Below are 20,880 nucleotides of genomic sequence, written 5' to 3'. Positions count from 1 at the left end.
CCCAGGGTTCCTTGAGGACTCTGCAGGGGTTCCTTGGCATTTTACCCCATCGTGGGGGAAGTATAATAGAGCACATACAGCACACTATAATAGGTGGTACTGTAACAAGAAGCACTAAATTGGGGGGTCAGGAGACAGTATAACAGTGCTGGGCGTAATGGAAAAAACTACGCTTACGGATCATTACGCGTAATTTTACGCTATTACGCATTACGGAATTACGCTTACGGCGTAGACATTCATTTACGGTACATGTCTGTAATTACGCATAGCCCTTACGCAATTACGCGTAAGAATACCGTAATTCAGGTTGTTACGTTATTGGCTTACGCGTAAATTCCTACTAGCAATTAATGCGGTCATGCTGCCAAGCGGAAAAGTTGACCATGGATCAATGTTAGGTAGCCGCCGACTTTAAGGGTTAATAGCAAAGCCCCCTTAATTGCTAAGAGCCTCAAATTTGGAGAATATATTAAGGAGATCAGAAGGAATAAGAGGAAAACATTTTTTTTCAAAAAGACCTTATAGTTTTTGAGAAAATCGATGTTAAAGTTTCAAAGGAAAAATATTTACATTTAAAAACCCGCCGACTTTAACGATTAATAGCAAAGCCTGCTTAAAATTTAGGAACACCAAATTCACAGGGTATATTAAGGGGATCAGTGGGAATAAGAGGAAATTTTTTTTTTCAAAAAGACCTTATAGTTTTTGAGAAAATCGATTTTTAAGTTTCAAGGGCAAAAATGTCTTTTAAATGCGGAAAATGTCAGGTTTTTTTGCACAGGTAACAATAGTGTTTTATTTTCATAGATTCCCCCAACTGGGAAGAGTTTTACTTACTTTGTTCTGAGTGTGGGAAATATAAAAAAAAAAACGACGTGGGGTCCCCCCTCCCAGACCTCTTTAACCCCTTGTCCCCCATGCAGACTGGGATAGCCAGAATGCGGAGCACCGGCCACTTGGGGCTCCGCACCCTGACTATACCAGCCCGTTTGGTCCATGGATTGGGGGGTCTCGGAAGGGGAGGGGCAGCCAAGCTTTCCCCTCCCCCTCCGAGCCCTTGTCCAATCCAATCCAATCCTTCTGATTTAAAGGAACCCCACTGGTCTGCTAAGGACCAATGGGGCTCCTTGGAGCCCAAATACAAAGATGCTTTAGAGAGCTCTGAGCTATATAGCTCAGAGCTCTGTCGGGTGAAGGACGCTAAGTCCCGCCGGCTCTCGCTGCCCTCCCCGCCTCTCCCACATGTCACCTATATACATGCTGGCACCCATGGGTGCCAGCATGTATATGGGTGACAGGTGTGGGCGGAGTGGACGGCGGGAGCCGGCGGGGACTTAGCGTGTATGCGGCGGCCGGCGGGTGAGCGGCGAGTGACGTCGGGTGCGGTGGAGTTACAAAGTAACAAAGTTGTTATATTGTAACAACTTTGTTACATTGTAACTGATTAGTATATTTCCGAGGATATTGCGTGGGAACTGGCTTTTAAAGGGACAGGTAAGTATTAATGGTAATTAAGAATATTAAAGGACTTTTTTCGTGGTTATGTTTTTGTTCAATTAAAATACTTTTTCTATGTGTTTGTGTGTTTATTTACTTTTAACTCTTAAAGGAAATGGGTAAGGGGTACAAGTACCTCTATACTCATTTCTCCTGGGAGGGGGGGTGGGCATCTGGGAGACCCCTTTTTAAAGGGGACTCCCAGATGCCACCATGAACCCCCCCCCCCCCCAGGAAATCGCGGCCTTCACCTCCACCGCCCATCGGAGGTGGAGAAGAGCCCCTTGTCCTTGGATTGGACAAGGGCTCGGAGGGGGAGGGGAAAGCTTGGCTGCCCCTCCCCTTCCGAGACCCCCCAATCCATGGACCATGCGGGCTGGTATAGTCAGGGTGCGGAGCCCCACGCGGCCGGTGCTCCGCATTCTGGCTATCCCAGTCTGCATGGGGGACAAGGGGTTAAAGAGGTCTGGGAGGGGGGACCCCACGTCGTTTTTTTTTTATATTTCCCACACTCAGAACGAAGTAAGTAAAACTCTTCCCACTTGGGGGAATCTATGAAAATAAAACACTATTGTTACCTGTGCAAAAAAACCTGACATTTTCCGCATTTAAAAGACATTTTTGCCCTTGAAACTTAAAAATCGATTTTCTCAAAAACTATAAGGTCTTTTTGAAAAAAAAAATTTTCCTCTTATTCCCACTGATCCCCTTAATATACCCTGTGAATTTGGTGTTCCTAAATTTTAAGCAGGCTTTGCTATTAACCGTTAAAGTCGGCGGGTTTTTAAATGTATATATTTTTCCTTTGAAACTTTAACATCGATTTTCTCAAAAACTATAAGGTCTTTTTGAAAAAAAAAAATTTCCTCTTATTCCTTCTGATCTCCTTAATATATTCTCCAAATTTGAGGCTCTTAGCAATTAAGGGGGCTTTGCTATTAACCCTTAAAGTCGGTGGCTACCTAACATTGATCCATGCGTCAACTTTTCCGCTTGGCAGCATGACCGCATTAATTGCTAGTAGGAATTTACGCGTAAGCCAATAACGTAACAACCTGAATTACGGTATTCTTACGCGTAATTGCGTAAGGGCTATGCGTAATTACAGACATGTACCGTAAATGAATGTCTACGCCGTAAGCGTAATTCCGTAATGCGTAATAGCGTAAAATTATGCGTAATGATCCGTAAGCGTAGTTTTTTCCATTACGCCCAGCACTGTTATACTGTCTCCTGACCCCCCAATTTAGTGCTTCTTGTTACAGTACCACCTATTATAGTGTGCTGTATGTGCTCTATTATACTTCCCCCACGATGGGGTAAAATGCCAAGGAACCCCTGCAGAGTCCTCAAGGAACCCTGGGGTTCCAGGGAACCCTGGTTGAGAAAGCCTGCTCTAGCGTGATGACGGGTTTCGGCATCCCAGCCTTCGTCAGATCACTTTCACGCACGGTGATCTGATGAAGGCAGGGATGCCGAAACGTGTCATAAATGTATATATTTTTCCTTTGAAACTTTAACATCGATTTTCTCAAAAACTATAAGGTCTTTTTGAAAAAAAAAAATTTCCTCTTATTCCTTCTGATCTCCTTAATATATTTTCCAAATTTGAGGCTCTTAGCACTTAAGGGGGATTTGCTATATATTATACGGGAGCGTAATATTACGCGATTACGGCAGACTGTGTAATTTCAATGGGAGTTTACTGTCTTACGCGTAATAACGTAACCTACGGTCTACGCGTAATTAATTACGCGTAATACCGTAACCTTACACGTAACGCTTACAGTGCATTTGTAGTGAATTACGATGCGTAATTACGCTAATGCGTAATTTCGGCCCAGCACTGCAGTATAATGAGTGGCAGTGTAATAGTAGATAGTGAAATTAGCAGCCTAACCTATTTAAAGACCATGCCTCCTGAAAAATAAATGTAGGGGTTCCTCGAGACCAAAACATTTTTTGCAGGGGTTCCTCGAGATCCAAAAGTTATTTACAGGGTTCCTCCAAGGTAAAAAGGTTGAGAAAGGCTGCGCTAGAGGCACGCTGTGACAGAGGACACGCCCCCCGCCTGTGAGAGGACCTTCCCGCAGACCGGACACTAATTATAAAAATAAACAATTCCCATACATACAGATGGGTGCTATACAAGTCACTTTGCAATTTATTCTTATTAAAAATAACGTTTCTATTTCATTCTACAACTGACCGTTCAAATAGCTTTTCTTCACAGCTTGGGCAGCAGAACTCTGTGTAACCTGTTAGGAATACTGCTGCCCTGGCTCTGTCCAGAAACTCTGACCTTGCTGTAGAAGTATTTAGTTGCATGGGGCAGAAGCATGTTGTACTCATTTTTAACAGCAGAACTAATACATTTCCTGAAAAGTGAGATAAAAAACATAGGGTATCTGTAATTTTATTGATATTCTATTATCCACTATAGTAGAATATCAGTAATTTCACCGATATTTTACTAAGCCCTAACCTATTCTTATTGCATAACACTAACCTTACGCCCCCCCCCCCCCCGTGCCTAACCCTTAACACCAACCCGACGCCTAACCCTTAAGTCCCTCCTACGCCTAATCCTTAAGGCTCCCCCACACACCTGACTCTTAAGGTTCCTCCCCACACCTAACCCTTAAGACCCCCCGTCTTACCTACTGAGGGGTAAGTGCCTGCTACTTATTGGGCAGGCTAACACCTACAACTGATGGGCTGCTCAAAGATTTCACTGTATGTGCCAGTGTTCTCAGTATAGCAGCTAAATTACATAAGCGGCATACCGGTACCCAAATTTTATCACAGCTTAATTGCCATGAGCGCCTGAACAACACTAATATTTCTATCTACCAGTTCCTGTTAGACACACTGTGTAACAAAGTAAGCAGCTGATACAATGTCTGTCATTAATCTTTGCAAGGTGTATAAATAACTAGAACTGAAAGTTTTTCTCAACAAAACTAGAAATTCCCTTTTAGACTTCAGGGACCTTTATCAATGTTATCACACAAAAGGACAAGCAAATCTCAAACAGTGAGAGGCAGATTTACAATTGCCATAAAGCTCCACTCAAAATTCCATTCTGCTGCTCAGAAACATCCATGCACCAAAATAAAATCATCCATAGGCTACTCAGTTAATACATACAGTATACCTGAATTGTAGTTATTTTCACTAGACATTCTATAATTGGGATACATAAAAACAGTAATGGATAGCGGCATTCTTTCCCTCTGGTCTTACCCTGAACATGTCAGTGGTTCTGGCTTCCAGTAATTATCCAAGTTGTCAACAGTTAAGTGCAATGGGAAAAGCCCTCCGATGGTGATTTCTCCAGGTGTGCTGAAGACCTGGTAGGCTACTGGTTCCTCGTCCCCCAAAATGCCCGACACATGAAGTCCCAACAATAAAACCGCATAAACTGTCATGCTGGTGAGAGTGGACAGATGCAATGACAGGTGCCCGCAGTGATACACAGTGCCTAGCACACATAAACCAAACCATTCAACAAATGAGGCAGAAAGAAGAGTAAAACATAGATAGAATCAGTAATCTTCTGTTATCCCGGAAGACCTGAGTCACAAACCCTAAAATTTGAGTAATTGAAAACCATTATATTACAGCAGGCAGCCAGGAAGGGCAGTCAAATGGTGAGGTTTGTGTAGACAGGCATCACTAATGAGAGTCCTAAATGAAAGTAGAAAGTTAGCCATTCACTAACAAGTAAAAAAAAAAACCTGACCAGAAAGGCTGTTTTCACCAGCAAAGGGTTAATGTTAAGGGGGAGGTTAAGGTTAGGTGTTGAGATTGGCTACTGTTCTCAAAAACAGAAACTACAAAACCACTATTGCACTGAAAACAGTAAAAACAGCATTGCATAACATTGATACAGCTGAAACCCTGCACCAGCTGAATTCTGGATACAGTTGGCTGCGGAGATTCTTGTATGTTTCCTGGGGGGGGGGGGGGGACATAGAGGTCAAACTATGTACTAAAAGCAGCATAGTGTAATGTAAGGGGTGTTATTTCCTTCAGTGGTCTTGTGTAGGGTGACCATATTTTGATTTCCAAAAAAGAGGACGATCACAACAGCATGTGGGTGTGGCCATTGGCGTGGTCATGGGTGGGGCCAAATATACAAGACCTTAGCAGTGTGCTGTCCAACTTTGCGGGCATGGAGGGCCATTTTTTTTTTACAGACCACATGGTGGTGGAGGGCTGACCGACCACAGAATGCAATCAGATTCGCAGACGATTTTCCCACAAAATTGTAACGATCCGTTAAGCAACACAGATGTCTGATTATGTGTGATCTGCAGAATCACCAATAATACAGACGCTATACCTGATTATGTGGTGATCTGCAGTATCACCAATAATACATGTAAAATACACGTATAGTTGGCAAGATACAAGGTATGTGTAGTGCTTGGTGCAACAATAGACTGGGCCTTACTAGAGGAGCTGGTAGGCACTATAAGAACTCAGCAACAATAAGTTTAGCAAGACCTCACCAGAGGAGCTGGTGGGTACTTTTTAGAACACAGTAACAATAAGTTTAGCAAGACCTCACCAGAGGAGCTGGTGGGTACTTATAGAGCACAGTAACGATAAGTTTAGCAAGACCTCACCAGAGGAGCTGGTGGGTACTTATTAGAACACAGCAAGAATAAGTTTAGCAAAACCTCACCAGAGGAGCTGGTGGGTACTTATAGAACACAGTAACAATACGTTTAGCAAGACCTCACCAGAGGAGCTGGTGGATGCTTATAGAGCATGCATCCATCTGAAAATGGCGCCTGTGAATAATGGCGCACGGTGTTGCCGCTAATCCATTTGCCGCTTATCGCTATTTAACGTTAAAGCCTTATTGTTATTTAGCGTTAACACACAGAACCCTCTCTGTACCTATCCCTAACCCCTAACCCCCCCCCCCGGTGGTGCCTAACCCTAAGACCCCCCCTGTTGGTTCCTAACCCTAAGACCCCCTGGTGGTGTATATTGTACTGTAACTATACCTAACCCTACTCTCACACAGAACCCTCCCTGTACCTAACCCTAACCACCCCCTTGGTGGTGCCTAACCCTAAGACCCCCCTTGGTGGTGCCTAACCCTAAGACCCCCCTGGTGGTGCCTAACCCTAAGACCCCCCCAGTGGTGCCTAACCCTAACCTTGACAGTGTGACATTAAATCCATTCACCGTTTTGCAGTTAAATAATGTCTGCAGTTTGGCTTATGTAGGGCGCTATTGATAAATAACGTTAGTGTGTGCCACTATTGATAAATAACGTTAGTGTGTGCCACTATTGATAAATAACGTTAGTGTGTGCCGTTTTTCTACCTTTTTCCCTGTGCACCATTATTATGCAGTACTAACGATAAATAGCGATAAGCGTATCTTTTTAATGCGGCGCCATTTTTATGCATAGGCGCTGTGCGCCATTATTCACTGATCCCATAGAGCACAGTAACGATAAGTTTTGCAAGACCTCACCAGAAGAGCTGGTGGACATTAATAGAATACAGTAACTGATTAGTTTAGCTGAGCCCCACCAGAGGAGCTGGTGGGCACCCATAGAGTACAGTAATTGATTAGTTTAGCTGAGTCCCACCAGAGGAGCTGGTGGGCACCCATAGAATACAGTAACTGATTAGTTTAGCTGAGCCCCACCAGAGGAGCTGGTGTGGGCACCCATAGAATACAGTAACTGATAGTTTAGCTGAGCCTCACCAGAGGAGCTAGTGGGCACTATTGAGAATGCCTCACCAGCGGCGAGGGCCCACTGGTTAATCAGAGCGTCAGACAGGCTAGGTTCGGCAACTAAGAGGCAGATACAGTACAGAGTCAGAAGGCAAAGGAGTAGTAGGCAATCAGGCAGGGATTCGGCAACTAGATCAGATGGGCAGAAGTACAAAGACGAGTAGCAATTAGCAGAATCAGAGGTTAGCCAGAATCATACACAGAATATCAATAATATACAGTAAACAATCTCCTAGTCTTGTGTGAAATCCCTGGTTTCCTCCCAGATCAAAGCACACCGGATACTAGTCTAAGGTCTGAGCGCTAGCACATAAGTAATCACAACCGCAGACAAGTTGCAAGTGAGCAGCGACGGCTTAAGAAGCAGAGGACACCTCCAAGCCGCGCCCACTCCAATCAGCCAATCCTGAGCGGCGAACGTCCGCTCTGACGTCAGCCGACCAGCGGGTCAGCTGACGCGCCTCCTCCCAGCATAAAGGTCCCGTCTACGCGCACGGCCGTGCGATACAGAAACCTTATGTGCAAATGACAATTCCGTCCTCGGCGTACTAGACGCCGAGGGAATGGAAAAAGACTCTGAATCGGGAACCGAAGCGGCTGCGGAGACACCCTGCATGCCCGCAGCCGCATATGTTACAAAAATGCAATAAAATCACACAGGCAGGTGACAAATGACAATCATAGTGAGAGCTCCAGAGAAGACTAAAAACCATGCTAGTTAAGCATGATTTAGTATTCTGGCTGAACTGGATGGCTGTATGTCTTCTGTTCAACCTAAAACTGTAACTGCTGAGAAAAGACAAGTTAAACATGCTGTACTGAACGTTTTGCTATTCATGTGCCCATACTGAAAGCTAGATATCTCAGTGATTTAACTGAACACAAGTCAGAAAGCAGCCCTCCTGGAGTCTAGGGACTGTCAAAAACTTTTCAACTTTTTTAACACCTTATCCACACATGCAGTCACTATAACAATGGGGAGAGACAAGACAGATGTTTGCCCAGGGACCCTCCAGGCGAGCTCTGCATCTTGCTGTGTATATTTACCAGCTTGCCTGCCCTCCAATTGCACTTCTATCAGCTAGCCTAGTATTTTACATTGCCTTACAACAACAAACCTGAATACATCAGACACTAGACCAGCCCTAAATCTCTGAATGAATGGCAGCCTGGGGGGAGATTGCCCCCCTTCCCCCCTGGCCAGTCTGCTCCTGACTCACACACTAAACACACACAGGCACTCAGGAAGAAGATGCAGTTCCTGTTTCTTCCAGACATCCACTGTGAACCGAATCGTTCATTGTAATGATCCAGATGATTCGACTAACAAAAAAGATCCGAATCGTTCATGATCCGGACAACACTACTGCCCCGCTGATAGGCTCTGGGGAAAACACTGGACTGAGTCTTGGCCTCAGCTCCCAAAGAGTTGGCTGTGTTCGGCTCTCTGTCTCTTCAAGCGGCTCTTCTGCAGCTCTGCTCGTTTTGTGTTCAGCTCTCTTCACCCGGACATTTCAAAAACCTGGGAGGACAGCCCGGACAGGTGGTAAAAAGTGGACCTGTCCGGGCAAAAGAGGACGCCTGGTAAGCCTAGTCTTGTGAGACTCTGTGGAAGTCCTTAAAATGATGCAACATAACTTCCACAGTCTCACAGCAGCGTTATATTTATGCAGCTTTTTTTTCTTCCCTTAAAGTTTGGGTAGCTGGGTAGTGTACTGATTAAGGGTGCTGCCTTTGAAGTCTTTGGGCAAGGCACCCCAATGCTTCTGGTTGCTCGTGGATAGCACCCTAAGTGACTTCAACTCTGAAGTCCACCAGGGTACTCTCGCTCCCTTCACTATGGTGCACCTTGAAGTGTTTTATTGGTGGCAAATTATTGTAACCAGCCTTCAAATGGCTCTCATTGAAACACAGTGTGGGTTGCTAATAGGTTAGTATACAGTATTTGCAGCTGTGTGATTTCAGTCTCATGTAGAGGCTATATTGAGAATGTCCTTAACTAGGCTGTTCTGGATTTATTTAAAGAAAAACTTGTTTTGGATGTTGCATGCACAGGAACTGGATGTGATGACACCATCTGAGACCCATGCTCCTAGCCTATGTTTTACTCACTCGATGGTCTTCAAGATAATCAATTAAATTAGAAACCTTTATTCTTGTTTTATTTTAAAGTAAAATAAAGCAACAAAAAAGTAAGATACTTACCTTTGGAGAGGGAAAGCTCTGCGTCCTATCAGTGGCATACCTAGGGTATTTGACAACTGGTGCTGATTTGTTCCAGACACCCCACCACCACCACCACCATGCTAAGTGTGTTTGTTGCAACAAAATGTTCAGGAAAAGGAGCAAGTGCGTTACTCAAAGCGTGCCGTGGAAAATAATGGGCATGACCTTCAGGATGTGGGTGGAGCTAACAGTAATTAAAAAGTGTAACTCAGAGGCTGTGGCCAGATGCCCCCCCTCTCCTCGTATTAGGAAGCCCCCCAGGATGTCACCAGATGTCCCCCCTTGTATTGGGTAGCCCCCCAGAGTAGCCAGATGTCCCCCCTTGTATTTGGCAGCCACCCAGAGTAGCAATATGTATCCCCCTTGTGTTAGGCAGCCCCTCTGTATAGCCAGAAATGTTCCCCTTATATTAGGTAGCCTCCAAGAGTGGAGGCTTTTTAATCTTCTCCCATAGAGTGCCCCTGTAATGAATGACAGGGGGCCATCCACTCATATCAGCACCTCCACTACTTCTCACACAACAAATACACCAGGCAGAAGATCCAAACAGCAACACTTGTGAGTAAAAGAAACCTCGACACCACAAACTTCACCCATTAAACCACTGTGAGGAAATGAAAAGCACACACCCCATTACTCATAAAGACCATTAAGCCCCTGGTGCTAAAAACTTTATCTACTGTAAAATATGGGCATTACCATGGGGCAATTTTGTTATGTTCTAAGTCACCCAAACATAATGTTGAACGTCTAATGCTCTAAACAGAAATAAATTAATTCTATCTCTGTAAGTACAGAGCCTAAGGTACACGTATTTTTGCAACAATAATGCCTTGAAACAGAGAACATAAATACATTTTATGGAAAAAACGCACATCAGATGCTGCCCAGTCTACTGGGCCAGTAAGGACACAAAGTGAGTGTAATAAGCTGAGGCTGGGAGAACACTCCTGTGTTGATTTTCTGCATGTGTTTTCTGCACACCATGGGCTTGATTCACTAAACCACAATAACTCAAATATCACACCTTATCAAAGATATCACACCTTATCAAAGATATCACACCTTATCAAAGTTGACACGCCTTATCAGAGTAGCATAGCGAGCGCTACAAACTTATGCCTGCTAATTGGCAATGGAACTTGACCTGCCCTGAGCCCCCGTGGGTTCGTAGCGCTTGCTATGCTACTCTGATAAGGTGGGATATCTTTGATATCTTTGATAAGGTGTGATATTTGAGTTATCGGTTTAGTGAATTAAGCCCCATGTGTGTCTGTACATGTGAAAACATGCATGTTTTATCACAGAAGCAAATGTAATTTGATAGAGAAAATGCTCCCAGTGCTTTACAGTGCTATCTGTTTTTGGCTGGGTTCACATATGACACAGAGTGAAAAAGCAGCGTTTTGTATGGTGCGTTTGCGATTTTCTATTGCGTTTTTGATGCATTTGGCTTTTTTTATGCAGATGGGTTTTTCATGCATTTTGCGTGCATTTTAATGCGTTTGCAGTTCGCTAATGTAAAACGTATATGTGTTTAGTATGCATTTTTTTTAAAAGTTATGCAAATCACTTGGAAGACAACAGGAAGCGTAAACACATCAGAGATCTTTAATTTTTAATAAAAAATGCATGAAAAACGCAATGCATATGCGTTACCACTTTCATTCTGTGCGTTTTTGCAGCCAGCCAGCATAATATGCAACACTACCAGCATTTGCGAAACGCATACTATACAAACATATCTTCTTCTGCGTCCCATAGACCAACATTGCTGCATAAAACACAGCGTTTTCCGCTACGCTAGCGTTTATGCTATGTGGGCACTGAGCCTATATCTGCATGGGGAAAACACATTCAAGTATGCACTAGCCAATTGATCAAAATTGGATCTCAGTTTACCTGTGCAGAAAACACAGAAACAGACAAGTGTGCTCCCAGCCTGAAAACAGGACAGCATGTTGAGATCAGGAGTAGCAGCTGTGAGAGACACATCTGCCACAGTGAGTCTCATAGTGTTGTCTGCATAGTGTGACTTGCTGAAAGGGCTAGTGCACACCAAAATCACAAGAGCAAAACTAGCGCTTAGCGATGTGCGATTGAGATTTTGTGAAGAGATTTTTGAATGAATGAGCGTTTTTGCTCATTCAATCAAGCAGAATCAAGATAAAAGAGAAGAGCGCTCTATGGTGCATCAACGTTTTATTGCTGATAAGAATGATAAAAATGTGCACGTACAAGATGTAAATGCTATTCAAAGCATATCACCTGGCATAAGGGTTACTAGGAATCCTCTCTCCCCTCTCCTCTCTCTCCGAATCCCGTAGCTGTGGCCAATAGCAGGGGTGTCAAGATGTGCCTGCAACTGCTTCACCCTGCACTACACAATCAACGCTGTAATTAACACATATGACGCTACAATTGACATTAGCCCAACCAAGGGTAGAATAGAGGAGTGTAATAGGAATGTAATAGGCCTTATGCCGGGTGATATGCTTTGAATAGCTTTTACATCTTGTAAGTGCAATTTTTTATCCTTTTTATCAGCAATAAAACATTAATGCACCATAGAGCGCTCCTTTTTTATCTTGTTTTTCAGTTTTACTTGTCCCACGAGTTGTGAAGCTTGCTAATTGGTGCAACCTACTGAAGTATTGTTTCCTGGATCCTTCGCTCAATTGGAGTGCTGTTATTTTTGGAAGTTGTACATTAATCAAGTATAAAGTAAAAAACCGAGAGCCCAATATAGTGTAGTATGTATTGGAAGATGGGTAAAAGAAAATGAAACGTAAGTAATATACTTACAAACCAAGGTTACCTCCAAGGCAACCACTGGAAAAGCAGGTGGGGAGAACAAGCCTGTCCCCACTCAGGATTAAGACGTCACTCTTTGTAGATAGGGAAAAAAGAGGGTGTAACACCCTTCCACCAAGGGTGGATAGCTTGATACGTAGAGATGTACAGAGGCGCCAGTATGATAAAAATCACTAAAAACTTTTAAAACGTTCGGGATGCGGTGGTGGACCAGCCATCCCAAAACAGACCAAAGTGCTGTCGATTAAAGTTGTAAACAATTTATTCACATACTCCTAAGACAAGTTGCAACGCGTTTCGCAGGCAAAATCCCGCTTCTTCAGGCAATAAACAACAGGAGTAACACACTGAAAATGACAGAGATAAAAAGCGACAATCAGGCAACCTTGTATGGCGTGACTGTATAATAGTTGTGTGGTGTTAAGGGGCAAGACTATACATGAACGAACATGGTGAGATGACCATAAATGTGTGGAATATAAAATATGTACAGGACTACCATATTATTAAATGATATACAGTGAAACTTCATATTCATATAATAAAATCACTGGTGTGAAGCGGAAACGAGGTAACGTGACATTACATATTATTTCAAACGTTCTGTACAATATTTACCATAAATTAATATATACAGATATATAGAAAGAAAGAACTGTATATGCATAAGGATTCCCCCTCCCCCTTCCCCATGCAAGTTCCAGCTATCAATTTCCTTTCATCACAGATTGTTTACATAGGTATATATTCCCACCTTAGAATGTTATGTATATACATGTATATACATGTGTAGGTCCTTATGCATATAATATAATATTTTATATTCCACACATTTATGGTTATCTTACCGTGTTCGTTCATGTATAGTCTTGCCCCTTAACACCACACAACTATTATACAGTCACACCATACACCGTTGCCTGATTGTCGCTTTTTATCTATGTCATTTTCAGTATCCTACTGGCGCCTCTGTACATCTCTACGTATTAATCAAGTAGAATCGCAAGCAAAAAACCCCCCAAAAAAACAAAAACAAAAACAACCAAGCAGAATCGCTCCAAAAAATGCTACATGCAGTGTGTTTGCAATATTGAAAAAAATCACAACGCTGCTATGGGAACACCATCATAGGGTAACATTAGCCAAGTGCTTTTCAAAGCACTGGATTTGAAAAGTGCTCAGAAGCACTCTTGGTGGGGGTGGGGAGGGCCCCATAGGATTTCTTGCCAGGAGTGACAAAAGGCTAGAAGCGCCCTGCTCCGGACCTGTCCATTGATGCAAGCTCACAGTGATCACGTGGTCATGAGCCAATGAAAGCGGCTCCTGATCAGCTCACAGAGCTCTGCCGTCATAGGGATGGCAGGGAAAGGGGCCTGCGGCAGGTTCAGAGCAGTGTGATCGTCGGTAGCGGCAGGAGCGTTCGGCGAAGCAGTCCTGTCAGAGCCACGCAGCCACCTGCAGGACATAGATTGTAACCAACGCAGTCCGCAAGTAGTTAAATCGGAATATAACCCTGCATTTCAACTTTGCTCTAAAACATTATTTACAGTATATTATATGCAACCAGCATATTTTTTTTGACTAGACCAGCATTGAAAGGGTTACACAGAGCTTTAAAGTTCCTGGAGAGAACTGCAGACGCATCCGAAGCTTACATAGATACATTTTGTTTACATAAATGTATCTAAGTGTGGAATGTGACTCACTCTCTCTGACTGTGCAGGAGCTGGAGGACAGCCAAAGAGTGAGTAACATTTATCACTTGTTACATTCTATTTAGTTAAATGTATTTATCTGAACTTCTGCATATCTCTCCACGGAACTTTAAACCTCTGTGTTTAACCCTTCCAATGCTGGTCTAGTAAAAAAAAAAATGCTGGTTGCATATAATATGCTGTAAATAATGTTTTAGAGCAAAGTTGAAATGCAGGGTTATATTCTGCTTTAAGCTACTAGTAAACAAGAAAATACAATAATTTTGATCAGGGACATTTCTTGGGCAGTGCGGACAGGGCGACTGCCCTGGGCACAGACCGGTAAGTAGAAGAAAGTGGACACAGGCAGAAGGACATAACCGCTAGGGAGCTGGTGACGCGTGCTGCAGCCAAATGGAGGAAGTAGAAGATTACCAACACAATCACCTTCCTTGACTCCTCCTGGGCTGCCTGCGTCCAACGTCAAGTCATCATCACCTCACCACCGCGTGATGACACCTGATGTCCTGCAGCAATACTGCAGGGTGTCAGTGCGCGGCGCCCATGGAGGAGTCTGCTTTCTGGGCTCTCTTCGCCTGTGTGTTTTCCTGGTCCCTGCTTCCTCTTGGATGAGCAGCTGATCACTAGTAAGCAGGCAGATCTTACCTGTGACCTGTAGCTGTGTGACTATCCCTAAGGTGTAAGGGTTTGTGAGTCCACGGGGGTGGGGGGGAAGGGGGCACAAATTTTACACCCTCGCCCTGGGTGCAATTTAAACTGCCCTGATTTTGATAGTATGTTTCACTTACTTTTTATATTGCAAAATGCTGAAAAGTTATTTTAAAGATAAGATTAAAAATTATCTCCTAGGAAAAAACTTATATATGTTACGGCCAGAACCCGAAGTCTGGCCACTTCGGGTTCTGGCCGGTCAAATCTAGAAGTGGCCGGCTGATGCGGCCAATATTAGAAATAAACGTTTCTTCCGGACTTTGGCCGGCCAGAACGCGTTCTGGCTAAGTGTGGCCGGCCAAGTCCCGATCTGCCGCTCACCTCTCCCTCCCCTGATGCCGCTAGTCACTGCCAGACCTCACATCAGGACGACCCGGACCGGAGAGGTAAAGAGAGGCAGAGCAGCGCCGCACACGCGACCCGCAAAGACGCTTACACTTCCATGCAGAGGTGACGTCATTGCTCACTTCCGCATGTGAAGTGTATGGGTCAGGGCGTGTAGTGTGCGCGCTGCTCAGCTCCTCTCCGCCGCTCTGATCTGGGGTCTGGAAATAGCGCAGGCTGCCCCCCCCCCCCAGTCATGCAAAGCAGCCAGAAAAGCCCCCACAGCCATGCAAAACTACCCCAGCAAGGCACAGTGCCCAGCAAAGCGCCCAGCATTTACCCCCCAGCCATGCAAAACGGCCAGCAAATCCCCCCCCCCCCAGCCATGCGAAACGGCCAGCAAATCCCCCCCCCCCCCCCCCCAGCCATGCAAAATGGCCAGCAAATCCAAAGTGTCATGCAAAAACCCAGCAAATTCCCCCTAGCCCCCTCAGCCATACAGAAAAGCCCCCACAGCCATGCAAAACTACCCCAGCAAGGCACAGTGCCCAGCAAAGCGCCCAGCATTTACCCCCCAGCAAATCCCCCCCCCCCCAGCCATGCAAAACGGCCAGCAAATCCAAAGTGTCATGCAAAAACCCAGCAAATCCCCCCCCCCCCTCAGCCATACAAAGCGCCCAGCAAATCTCTCCCCCCAGCCATGCAAAGCAGCCAGAAAGGCCCCACCCCCCACAGCCATGCAAAACTACCCCAGCACAGTGCCCAGAAAAGCCCCCCCCCCCCCCCCCCGGCTATGCAAAGGGTCCAGCATATCAAACCCCAGCCATGCAAAAACCCAGCAAGTCCCCCCCCCCCCCCACAGCCATGCAAAGCGCCCAGCAAATCCCTCCCCCCAGCCATGCAAAGCGCCCAGCAAAGGCCCCCCCTCCCCTCAGCAAAGCTTCCCCCCCCCTCCAGCCACGTATAGCACCCACCTGACTGCCACAACAAAGCAGCTAATTTAAAAGCACATGATGTTAACAATATGCCTGCTCCCAAGAAAGCAGGATGTAGACACACTGCAGATTTATTGCAGGATTTGTATCAGTTGTAACTAACAAATAGTTCCGAGTGCCATTCATGTTTCTGGACTTTGGCCGACTGACTTTGGCCGGTTCTAGAACTGGCCGGCCAATGTCAGAAATTCCCAGCATTTTGGACTTTGGCCGACGTCAAATCGGCCAGTTCTAGAAACGGCCGGCCAATTCTAGAATTGGCCGATTTCTGGTTTTGGCCGTAACATATATACCAAATACATACAGTAGTTTCAAGAAACTACTAACCTCATACAAACTGTGAAGCATAGAAGTGGAAGAGTCAATTAGGTGCTGTGGGTGGACTTGAAAACTGCTGTACATGCAAGAAACCCCTCAAACATCTTACAAAATAAAAAGTAGAGGTACTTTCCATAGACCAATGTCAGAGAGTGATAGATGGCTACAACAAACTTCTCACTGCAATTATTTCAGCCAAAGTGGGTTAAACTATATATTAGTGGATAGGGTTTCCTCAGTAATGCTGGGAATACATGGTTCGTTTTTGCGCTGATTACATGGTTCGATAGATAATTTCCCACATGTTCGATCTCCCTTTTGATTCTTTTGACACTCGATTTCTCATAGAAGTGAATGAAAAAAGATAAGAAAAACGAGCAGAAGATGATAATCGACTGCAGAATTGAGTGGCAAAAACAATCTAGAGGAGAAACGCACGGCAGAAACGAACACACATTTTTGTTGGTATCTTTTATTTAATGAGTAAATCAAAGTTAATTTGTGTTTACTTGCAATTAAATCACTTTCTTTCCCAGAGATAAAAACCAGATTAGACTTCTGTATTTGAACATTTCTTACAGAGACACTGAAGCAATATATATATATATATATATATATATATATATATATATATATATATATATATATATATATATATATATCTGTGAACTTTTGAACCTTTCTCTGCCCAGAAAAAGAAAATAGTTTGACAGACACTTCAGATAACAGGCTTCAGAAGACAGAGCTCTCTGCCACTTGTGGAGCTCAATGGCAATTTGCGTAGATAACAACTGGAGTTTCTTAACTCTTCCTGTACTGGAAACAACATTAGACTTATGTCTCTGCTCCTAATGCTTTATTGCTTAGCTGTACTACACATACAAATCATTATATCATATATTTTTTTCACTTCAGTGCCTCTTTAATAAAGAACTGACTATTAAGTGTGGATTTTTTTCACATGACTGTATATATATACTAAACCAAATAAATAAATCATACAAAGAATACCGTATATGCTATTCATTACCTTTTAATATTGGTGTTAATGTAACCAGGGTCGGACTGGGACACTGGGGGCCCACCAAAGAAATTTCAACCTGGGGCCCACACATGCCATGATTGCGGTGGAAAAAAGGGCGTGACCATGCACCGGAAGGTGGGCATGGTCATGATGTATTATGGACAGGGCCAAATGTACATGATCTTAGCAGCATTGTAATTCAGAGACACTGCTGCCCAGCAAAACTTTGCATAGAGTCCCCTCCCTCCCTCAACTACAGTATTACCTCTCTATTGGTCCTGTGCTCATAATAATGACTTCTATACTTACTTTGACCAGTGGTTATCATTAACAAGCTATTTCCCATCCCTTTCTTGCACCTCTGACACTGTAGTTGCCATTGGCAGGTTTTGGTGCGTCATATCAATTGTTATGTATAGAGTGTTTGGGGGACCCCATTGTAAAACTTGCATAGAGGCCCACAGCTCCTTAGCTACGCCACTGCTCTCAGCATGAGGGATTACAGCACTGAGAAGAGAATTTTTGTGCTGCAGGAAGCAATTGGAGCTCTGTCAGACAAGGAGGGGGGCCCACCAGAGACCTGTAGGCGAGGCCCACCGAGGGAAAAAACTGTACTACTGTGGCCCAGTCCGACCCTGAATGTAACTTTTCAACCTGCAGGGCTGTTCTTTTTTAAGTATCCAAAAAATCCCGCTACACCAGTTGGTCGGGTGAAGTAGAAAATCTTTTTATTCTTTAATCCATCATCAGTGTTACAATAAAAAGCTCACGCGTATCAGAGCGTAAGATGGCTCCTTAATAATAGCTCACAAACAAGAGTGTTTTCACGAGTTATATAGTATATCAGGCCACACCCCTAAAGGGTGTGTGCCCTAGACTTAAAGGTATAGACAACACAGTGCAATTAAAAAGGTGGAATAAGCCACCACAATACACATATAAGATCCCTATTTAAAAACACATAGATACAGCATGACATTATGGCAACCTATATATCAAAGCTACCTGGTCACAAATATGATTTGTTACTGTAACGAGGGAAGAAAAACAAGAAAGGGGGAAAGACATAGGAGATAAGAAGAAAGGGGGGCATAGAAGGAAAACAAACATGACACATATCACAAGTATAGTATTCATAGGTATTAGTGTGCTGTTATATGTTTGGTTTCACTTATTTTCATTATTTATCATAAAATGTGTTTAAATCTAATCTGGAGTTTAACCCTAGAGGGGAACGTGTCCCCAATTTCCAGATCCAAAAAGCTTCCCGCCTTAAAAGTCTCCCATAAATATCTCCTCCCCTTGAAGAATGTGACACCCTTTCTATACCATGAAACCTAAATCACGACATGTTACCTGAGTGGACATGGAAAATTTTTTGGAAACACTAGAAGCATTGTTCTGGAGGGACTGTAGTGCTTCCTGCTCCTGTCGTGTCAAGTCAGAAGCTGCCTTATTGGCTTTATTTATTCGCATGAGGTCTTTTTCTACCAAATCTTGAAAGGTATCAACAATCGGAGTTCTGGCCTGGATGGGGTAGAAACAGGGATTGGAAGTGGCCACGGGGCCCAAGGCCGCTCCGGAGGCTGGGCCATCACTCATGCTGGACAAATGGTCCAACATGAGGATGAAAGAGACCTCCTGGAATGGAGGAATCTGCCCAACCTCCGGGGCGGAAACGGACGGGGGCCCCGGGGCCACCCCCGGCCCACTCCCCACACCATCCATGTCATCAGCCTCCAAAAAAATGTTTCCTCACCATTAAATTACGGACAAATTTATTAACATCTAACATGGTATTGAAGATGTCAAAATGATATGAGGGTGCATAAGATAAGCCTCTAGAGAGCAGGGAAACTTGAGCTTGGGAGAGTTCAAAACTGGACAAATTGATTACATTAGAGGTGGCCAGGGAATGGGTTATCTTCCGTTTCTTTCGGCCTGCCCTCAATTGTCATACTCATAACGTTGTATATTTGGTTATCTGTGTGGAGTGTGAGATACAATATGTGGGCTGTACTACCCGTCCCCTTCGCCAGAGAATCTCTGAGCACTATAATGGGGCAGGGAGATGTCTTAGGAATGCTGCATACATCACCCGTGCTTCTAGTGTTTCCAAATATTTTTTCCATGTCCACTCAGGTAACATGTCGGGATTTAGATTTCATGGTATAGAAAGGGTGTCACATTCTTTAAGGGGAGGAGATATTTATGGGAGACTTTTAACTTTTAAGGCGGGAAGCTTTTTGGATCTGGAAATTGGGGACACGTTCCCCTCTAGGATTAAACTCCAGATTAGATTTAAACACATTTTATGATAAATAATGAAAATAAGTGAAACCAAACAAATAACAGCACACTAATACCTATGAATACTATACTTGTGATATGTGTCATGTTTGTTTTCCTTCTATGCCCCCCTTTCTTCTTATCTCCTATGTCTTTCCCCCTTTCTTGTTTTATTCTATATTTTGCTATATTCTAATATTTTGCTATATTCATCAAAAAAGACATGAATTTTGTCAAAAAAATGACTTTTTTAACTTTCTGTGCTGACATTTTTCAAATAAAGTAAAATTTCCTATACATTTGAGCGCGAAAGTTATTCTGCTACATGTCTTTGATAAAAAAAAACCCATTCAGTGTATATTTATTGGATTGGGTAAAAGTTATAGCGTTTACAAACTATGGTGCCAAAAGTGAATTTTCCCAATTTTAAGCATCTCTGACTTTTCTGCGCACCTGTCAGGTTTCATGAGGGGCTAAAATTCCAGGATAGTACAAATCCCCCCCAAATGACCCCATTTTGGAAAGAAGACATCCCAAAGTATTCAGTGAGAGGCATGGTGAGTTCATAGAAGATTTTATTTTTTGTCACAAGTTAGCGGAAAATGACACTTTGTAACAAAAAAAAAAAGTTTCCATTTCTTCTAACTTGCGACAAAAAAAAATGAAATCTGCCACGGACTCACTATGCTACTCTCTGAATACCTTGAAGTGTCTACTTTCCAAAATGGGGTCATTTGTGGGGTGTGTTCACTGTCCTGGCATTTTGGGGGGTGCCTAATTGTAAGCACCCCTGTAAAGCCTAAAGATGCTCATTGGACTTTGGGCCCCTTAGCGCAGTTAGGCTGCAAAAAAGTGCCACACATGTGGTATTGCCGTACTCAGGAGAAGTAGTATAATGTGTTTTGGGGTGTATTTTTACACATACCCATGCTGGGTGGGAGAAATATCTCCGTAAATGACAATTGTTTTCTTTTTTTAACACACAATTGTCAATTTATAGAGATATTTCTCCCACCCAGCATGGGTATGTGTAAAAATACACCACAAAACACATTATACTACTTCTCCTGAGTATGGCGATACCACATGTGTGGCACTTTTTTGCACCCTAACTGCGCTAAGGGGCCCAAAGTCCAATGAGTACCTTTAGGATTTCACAGGTCATTTTGAGAAATTTCGTTTCAAGACTGCTCCTCAC

General features: G+C 43.7%; 1 protein-coding gene across 1 annotated transcript in view; it reads right to left on the bottom strand.

Annotated features, from left to right (window-relative positions):
* TAS1R3 (taste 1 receptor member 3) overlaps nt 1–19,121 on the bottom strand; it is a 50,277-nt gene extending 31,156 nt beyond the window's left edge. The window contains exon 1 of the mRNA XM_068242171.1: nt 18,750–19,121. Coding sequence (XP_068098272.1) covers nt 18,750–19,121 — 372 coding nt within the window. The remainder of the gene's footprint in view (nt 1–18,749) is intronic.
* Between the last annotated feature and the right edge of the window lie 1,759 nt (nt 19,122–20,880).

The sequence above is a fragment of the Hyperolius riggenbachi genome, chromosome 6 (genome assembly GCF_040937935.1).
Source record: "Hyperolius riggenbachi isolate aHypRig1 chromosome 6, aHypRig1.pri, whole genome shotgun sequence".
NCBI classification, from domain to species: domain Eukaryota; kingdom Metazoa; phylum Chordata; class Amphibia; order Anura; family Hyperoliidae; genus Hyperolius; species Hyperolius riggenbachi.
The sequence above is the reverse complement of the archived record's forward strand: the minus strand, read 5'-3'. Positions and strand labels throughout refer to the sequence as shown.